The sequence below is a fragment of the Kryptolebias marmoratus genome, linkage group LG9, assembly GCF_001649575.2.
Source record: "Kryptolebias marmoratus isolate JLee-2015 linkage group LG9, ASM164957v2, whole genome shotgun sequence".
NCBI lineage: Eukaryota > Metazoa > Chordata > Actinopteri > Cyprinodontiformes > Rivulidae > Kryptolebias > Kryptolebias marmoratus.
The window spans coordinates 25,511,350-25,519,523 of NC_051438.1; the positions used below are offsets into that span (position 1 = coordinate 25,511,350).

The 8,174-nt window shown below is 38.2% G+C and overlaps 1 protein-coding gene across 1 annotated transcript; it reads right to left on the reverse strand.

Annotated features, from left to right (window-relative positions):
• Positions 1–1,389: 1,389 nt before the first annotated feature.
• LOC108236632 (C3a anaphylatoxin chemotactic receptor-like) lies at positions 1,390–3,538 on the reverse strand. Its single transcript, XM_017417424.1, has 2 exons — positions 3,398–3,538; positions 1,390–2,253 (listed from the first exon to the last, which is right to left on the reverse strand). Exons 1-2 carry the CDS (start codon positions 3,536–3,538, stop codon positions 1,390–1,392), a joined length of 1,005 nt encoding a protein of 334 aa, XP_017272913.1.
• Positions 3,539–8,174: the final 4,636 nt, after the last annotated feature.

Genomic DNA, 8,174 nt, shown 5'->3' on the forward strand with positions numbered 1-8,174 from the left:
ACTTATTCGCTCCTTAAACGAAGGGGGGGCAACTGATTCTGAAATAGGATTCTCCTAATCTTATTAGTCATAGTGATTCAATTATACAATCACCACAGAGGTTTCAATGGAGTTTAATGAATGCACACTGCACATGCAGACAGACATTGCAGAGTTTCAAAATATTTTTTTTAAGATTCATATGTAGTATGTTGTGTAAGCAGAAAGTATTAAGACTATTTCAAATTTTCTCTTTTTTATATAACCAATTCATTATTTTTTTTGTGTCTGTTTTATCAATCTGTTCACATTTCTCCAAAATAGCAAATCAAAAACCCTTTTTGAAGTGTTGTTTGTCTTAAGAATAAAGACTAAAATTTATTTAATATTTGTGATCACTTGATTTCAGTCTGAAAACAGAGCTCATGTGCGTATTATTTCTTTCTTAGGCTCGTTATACACTTTAATAATTCACTTTATTAAATCCGGTTTATCAACAAAGCTCTTTTTTTTTCCTTTTTTTCTTTTTCTTTTGTCTTGGGTTGTGGTTTTGCTAACAAAGCCCTCAGTGAGAATTAAAGCTTGTTTCACTTATCTGTTGCATCTTATTTGTGATCCAAGTCAGACAGAAAGCTAAAGCATCACTTGTGACTGAAACATGCAAGCAGTTTTGTCTTGTTCCGGCGAACACGTCCGGCTGTTTATTATCATCAGTAAAATCATAGAGCTGAAAAGTTTGAATTGCACCATTTTATCTGAAAACACTTGTTGGGTTCTTATGAACAGTCATTTCAAAAAGGTGTGGAAAAGCATACAGAAGAGCAGTTGATGGGTTGATGGGATAGGGGACGAGTTTTGGGCTGTTGTAGGTCTTGGTTGTCGGATTTCATGTTTAAATGAAGATGTTCCTCTTTGTGATCCAACACCACAACACAAGTGAGGTTGGGTTACTACAGTGGTTCCCAAACTTTTTCTGTTTGACCCCCGCTTTTGTTTATATTAAAATTTCTGCCCTCACCCACACACACCCCTGTCACCATGGCACACACGCAGTCTCAATTCGACTAATAAAAGTAAACTGCAATAAATTACAGGTTGCAATAAAATGAACTAAAATCTCAACAAACCACCTTTAAAGTGAAATTATTTTAAGTGTAATTATTTTGTGTGTGTGACGATATTCAATACTACTATTGTCAATGCCTCTCTGTGCAAAATGGGTTTAGCCTTCATTTTTTTTCATTCAGTCATACCACGCTCCCCCGAGGTGGAGCACGCCCCCCACTTTGGGAACCACTGGGTTACTGAATCACATTTAAACTGTTTATTGAATCTCTTCCATAGCTCTATCTAAATATCATCTTCTAGAAGCAAAAACAGATTTAACTCTAAAGTTGAGACTGGAGAAACTTAAACGCGAGTTCTTCCTGCCGCCACAGCAGAACCGTATTTTGCCGTACATCTTGTTTCCAAAGAGCAATCATTTGAATGAGCTGCCTCTCCATCGACATTCTCACCTAGAGCTCTCCGGTAAATGTCCAGATTCTGCCTGAGCCCCCCCCTTACATTCAGACCCATGCAGAAGTACAACAGTGGGTTTATGCAGCTATTAAAGTAGGCAAAACCTTTTGCCAGAGGCAGCCAGACCTTCAGCCCTGTGTTCTCACTGTCCACCTCATCCACAAGCTTCAGGCAGTGGTAAGGAGCCCAGCAAAGGAAGAATGCAATTACTAATGATGCCAATATACGCAAGGTGCGGGACTTCTTTGAGAGGCGGATGCGTCGGATGCCAAAGCCTGCTACAATATAACAGACAAGGATGACAATGAAAGGTAAAAGAAAACCACACATGAAGCGGATGTTTATTAGAGCATATTTGGTGCTCTTGTCTCCCGCCATCGCCTCGTCTCTTATGGAACATTTGGTTTTATTCTCATCCATGTAAAGTTGCCGGTAGATGAAGTGAGGACTGCTGAAGAGGACCGCTGTGATCCAGACAATTACTGCCACCACCCTGGCAACAAACAGGCTGCGGTGTCGCTTTGTAAAGACGGGTTTCCAAATACAAAGCATTCTGTCTATACTGATCACAGCCAGCAGGAAGACGGAGCAGAACATGTTAGCATATTTGAAAAAGCTGTTGAACTTGCAGAACAGGACACCAAAGGGCCAGTGGTCATAGAAGAGCTTATTGATGATGGAGAGGAGCCGCGTGAAGCAGAAGATTAGGTCCGCTATCGCCAGATTCACCAGCCACACATTGGTAACGTTCTTCTGTGTGGAAAATAACAGAAGATGAAAAATTTTAGATATTTTTACATGTAGTTTGCAATAAAATGCATGCAGCAACACATCTTCTGTTGAAAATATTCACTTAATCACAATTTAACTTGCAAATTATTATTTTGCCAAACGTATTAGACCAAACCTGTTATTATTACTTTGTCCCTAGATGTGAGTGACATCGTTAATGGCTGGTTGTCTCATTTGTCTCTATGTGGCCCTGTGATGGACTTGCGACCTGTGCAGGATGTATCCCACCTCTCCCACAATAAGCCCTGGAGATAGACACCAGCTCTCTCAGGGTTTAGACTGGGCGCCAGATTTTCATTAATGGGGATCTTAATGCTTCATCATATCAAGACATTTGGTACAATGCTATGAAACTAACTTTGAGGAGGGCCCTTTTCTATTCCAACATGAATGTGCTTCAGTGCACAAAGCAAAGACTGTAAAGAAATGGTTTGATGAGATGGCTGGCCCACACAGAGTCCTGACCAAAAACCCCATTGGGTGCCGGAACATCTCGTCCAACATTAGTTTCTCAACTCATAAATTCTCTACAGGAATAAGCAAAATTTCCACAAAAACCCTTGGAACTCTCGTGAAAAGCCTTCCAAAAATGTGGAAGCTGTTATAGCTGCAAAAAGGAGCCCAACTTCATTGAAATCTTTTTTTGTTTTTGTTTTTCGGATGTTTTCATTTCTTATACTTTAGCTTAACTTAGCATACTTTGTGCTATTTTAGCCGTTCATTTATCTTAACACCCAGCTCATTCAGGAGATGGGTGGTATGACTTTTTTACTTTTCAAAATATTTAATTTTATTTGTTTTCCCTATATTAATACATGGAGATCTCTTTATTCCTTCAGAAACATTGTTCTTTTGGAAATTTTCTTCAGCATATTTCCTCTTTTTTGTGTATTTTATGCTACATTTAGGTTTTAGCTACCACTCTAGTACTTTTTCCTTTAAGATAGCCTTTTGCTGCTTTTGTGTACTGTAAGCTTTGTTCTGCTACTTTTAGCAAGCATTTTACTGCTTTTAACTTTTACCCAGCATTTTCCTAGTTTTAGTTACAATTTTGCTTTTTTAACTATTACCTAGCCTTTTGCTACACTGTAAACTATTTATTTACCTTGAGCTTGAATCCAGCCATGCAGATCACCGCAGAGTTTCCTGGGATGCCAAAGATGACAGCCAGTATGTAGAATACGTTGCTGATCTTTTTAATGACTGATTCAATGTCCCCTCTTGTCTGGATATCCGTTAAATACATGTATGGAGAAAAATTTAGAATCATTGTGCCGCTAGAAAATAAAAAAAGAGAAGATTTTAAAATTATTTCTGTATTCACAGGTGGAGCTGAAATAAAAAAGATTAATTTAATATATAAAAGAATTCAAAGCAGATATTTTGTGAGACCAAATGCACAATAATATCATGGGAAATATTTTTTTCTGGAGACAGTTTGTGTTTGTGTGCATGGACTGGATCTTAAATTAAATTAATTTCTTTAAAGTTCAGCACAGTCAAGAAAATAAAACCCAACATTACACTTTAATTTTAGAGAGCACATTTAGTTATTATCTACTTCAAAACTTACACTCTGACATTTTAAAAGTTGAGCTCTAAAGTCTGAAACACTGAAATATTTTTCACTGCTGAAAATAAAAAACAAAAATACACACTATAGCAAAAAGGAACTGAGTATATCTTTTTTTTCTGTTTCAAGTCTTAAAATAAATGCGTAACAGAGCAGAAAGTTCTGAATAAACTCAGAGGTAGACGTTGCTAATAGTCTAAGAATAAGCCTGGCTGAATCAGACACCCAAAATAGTCTTTTTTTATGATACGATTTTGTGTTTGATGATGTAATCAGTTTCATCTCAGTGGCCGAGTTGTCATCCATATTTGGTTATTTTTGTTGTTGTTGTTGTTATTCATTGCTAATGTACTACATGATAATGTTCTAGTTTAATAATATTACAAATTACTTTATCATACATGGAAGTGAATCTGGAACATAAGGCCCATCTTTAAGATACTAAAACTGCAGCTTCCTTTAATCTCAGGTATAATATAAAAGGAGAAAACAGTCTGAGCACAGATACAGGCAGTGATGTTGAATTCAAATGAACACTGTTTGCTCTCTGACTCTGAAGAATGAAACTGCACAGATTAGAGATGGGAACTTCTTGAAAAGGAAACACAAAATTAACTTCAGATGGTTTACATTTCAAAAGATTTTTTTTTTCAAGACGTCAGCATTAGATGGATTTTACAATGAGAAATGATCCTGATTTATGCTGTCCTAAACTCTTCTCACATTTATGATAAATTCATTTTTTTAAAAAAAACTGAGAATAACAACTATTTTTAAAATCTTCTTATCTGTGTTCTGTAAATCTCTTATCAGCACCTGCCTTTTCTTCTCAAATTATGAGTGATGTCAAACAAAGTTTTTTTGTTTGTTTTTTGAAAGACATGAACTCATTGGTGGTATTGGTTCAAAACCCTTCATAAGGATTTGAAATATTTTTTATTTGATTTGATTGACCTTTAACTTATAACTCCTTTCATGTCATTCATAAAGTCATACAACTTGAAACAAATTTGAATACTTGTGACCCAGAATACAACTTCTAATGTTATTTAACGATCTAGTAAACCACATTCAAAGTCAAAATTATACCCACAGTCAGTCAGTCAGTCAGCTAAGTCAAAGGTTTAATAAATGCATAATTTCCGTCACTGGTTTGTTAACATAGGATCCTCATCAAATGCAGACCAGCACAAGAATCTTGTAAATATTGGGAAAGATCTGCAAAGTCAGAGCATAAAGCTTCAGGTTCTCAATCCAGACCTAAAAGTGACATTTTCAAATATTATAACTTTTATAACACTCAAAAATAAAACTGATGTAAAAAATGATATTTACCAATAAATAGTACAATATTTCAAATCAAAAGTGATCTTACCAATTAAATGAAACGCTGCTGAGCTCCAGAGGAATATCACTTAAAGTCACAGTGAAGCTTTCTTTGGTTTGCAGAAATAAAGCTGCTTCACCCAACAGGGGAATTCAACATAAGCTGCAATAAGTCTACAGCTTCCTTCCTTTCAAACAATAAAGCTCAGCATGTTATTGGTGTCAGAATTAGACATGTGTCACTTGCCTTCAGACTAACATCACATCTAATTAAAATAGTCCATGGCTCGACAGGTGATGAAATAGTAAAGACAAATTTAAAAGTTTTTTTTTGTCTTGTTATTTTATTAGTGTAGGTGGGTTTTTTTTCATGCATTGTGGTTTAGATATGTAGACAAAACATGTATTTTAACCTCCCAGGATCTGACATCAACATTTGTAGACATCGCATTCACATCAGGTCCCAATTAGCCCAAAAAGGGAAAGAAAATTTTAAAATACACACAATGCAGGAGTTTAGGTCTTAAGACGCTACACACAGCATACATGTGCAGTGTTCTTTATATCCTGGACACGTGTCCAGTAAGTCTGAGGCCATGGTTCTCAACCATAAAAAGGAAGAACGTTCCCCCCGGAGAGGGAGGGAATCTTTACCTCAAGTGAAGGAGTTCAAGTATCTGGGAGTCATGAGTGATGGAGCGGCTGATGGATCGATGGATCGCAGCCTCTTAGCTCTGTGTCCGTTGTGGTAAAGAAAGAGCTAAGGTGAAAAGCAAGCCTCTCAATTTTCTGGCCCGTCTCCCTTCCAACCCTCAGCTATGGTCATATGGTATAGATTATGATCGAAAGCACAAGATCCTGGATACTTTCTTCTTTGGAAGGCTGGGCTCAATCGTAGAAATACGGTGAGGATTTCTGGAGAAGCGCAGAGTAGAGCCACTGCTCCTCCCCACAAAAGACATCAGCTGAGGTGGTTTGGGCATCTGATTTTTCCTGGGCATCAGGAAGCATCCAAGGAAGCAATATGCTCCGCTTTGAAGTATGTGTTGTGATGATGCTCACCTACTACCACAACAAATCTTAGCTCAGTATCTGAGGTATAGTCTTTGTGTTTTTAAAGGTCAGCTGGCTGTATCTGCCATCTTGAATCAGGTTGACTCCAAAAGTGAATCAGTTTTAAATGCAATAATTACTTTCTGAGTTTCATAAAATTCCAACCAATGGTACAAACAAACACACACAAACAGAAAAACTTTATCAATGCTTTTTTTATTGGCAGAAGGCAATAAAATTGAGAATCTTTTAAGTTCGTACCATCATATTACATCTTGAAAGCTGTTGTAAAACACTTAAAATCAACATTAAAGTCTAAAACATTTATAACCTGACATGCATTAGTTTAAAACTCTGGCTTGAAAGGTGGTGGGCGATATGCAGTCCCTCCAGGCATGCTAGGCCTTTAAGTTTTTTCAGTAGTGAAATGGCAAAAATATTAACGCTGGGATGAAGTGATGTATGTTGTTCCATGCTTATTGGTAAAATCCAACATATGCTGAAAAGTAGCTTTTTAAAATATTCTGCATTGCATGAAACAGTGAGTCATTTATGTTTGTGGCACCAGTTTATGCAGACAGCTAGCCCATCTACACATGATTGCTCACACAGTCGTTTCTCACGTACAGACAAACAAAATGCCAGCGTTTGTCCCGGATAACCACAGACCATCTTATTGAGAGATTTACTGTAGGGAAATGGGGGAGGGCTTTTATTCTAGAGGGAATCCTCAGCTTCCAAAGCTTCACAATAACCCCCAGGCTAGCCATGCCTGTGCTTCCCTCCTCCTCCTCCTCCTGCTACTTCCCTCCACCACCAGAGATTCCTCCACACTGGGTGCCATGATGCTGATAGGAAAAATCAGCAGATGGTGAAACACTTTCTCGGGGCATTTTAAGGCACTGTTAGCTCCTTGTATCATTAACCGGAATCTTTCGTTTTCATCACAGATGTAATGCATTAGAACGTTTTGAGGTGAATTTTATTGTATTTTTTTATTCTTACCTTTGTGAATGTGTTTCTCTACATGCATTTGCTGCTTGAAATCATAAGCCACTGCTTGTGCTCATGACCAACAGAAGGACCCAAAGAACCTCACACTAAGCTTATTAATGTGTCCTGGTCGCTCTCCAGTATGAGCTTTCCAGTTGCCATAGCAACCAGGCCTTAGATACTGCCCGGCTGGAGAGGCATGTTGATGTAGAATAAATATAAACACCGCCCTGTAACCGCGGCCAGCACTTGTTATGTAAAGCAGCTTATCTCATTCCTCGTTAGTCAGTTTTTTTTACAATGCAGGTTTTTCTTCTCTTTTTCTTCTAAAGGCGACGCTCAGCTGTGAAAATCTAAAGTCTGATGTTCATCAGCCGGCGCCTGCAGGAGTCAACAGGCGACAGCGCGCTTCATCTTAAGTGCTGATGTGTGTTCACGCCCAGTCAAGCTGAGGGAAATCAAAAGACACTGAAAGATTAAGGAGGTCAGGTTTTCTTCTCTCCTTAGGGAGGCAGGGAAGAAGCTTTACCAACCATTAACTGCTATGAAAACAGAATAGGTTGCTGTAGAGTTGGTGAGGTATTTGATATGTGCTGAAATGTCTAATTGATTAAATTCCAAGTGTATGTACCGATGAAGTGGCAACAAAACAAAAGAAATCAGTGGCAGCAGTGAAGCCCAGGTCGCCCGCAGAGGTTTGCTCTCATGCAAACATCAGCCCAGAGTTATTTGAGGAGGTGAAGATCGCATCATTACAGCTCTGTTCTATCTCTCTATTAAAACTAGTGGCACTTGGACTTCATGAGAAGCCAGGCACTCTGCCAGAAACACTTATCCTCCTGTCATCCATTCTTCGCTGGCTTCGCAGATCAGCTGTGCTGAACGCTGTGCATCTATGAGAGCTCGGAGGTTTGGGACCAACAGAGTGATCTCAGTC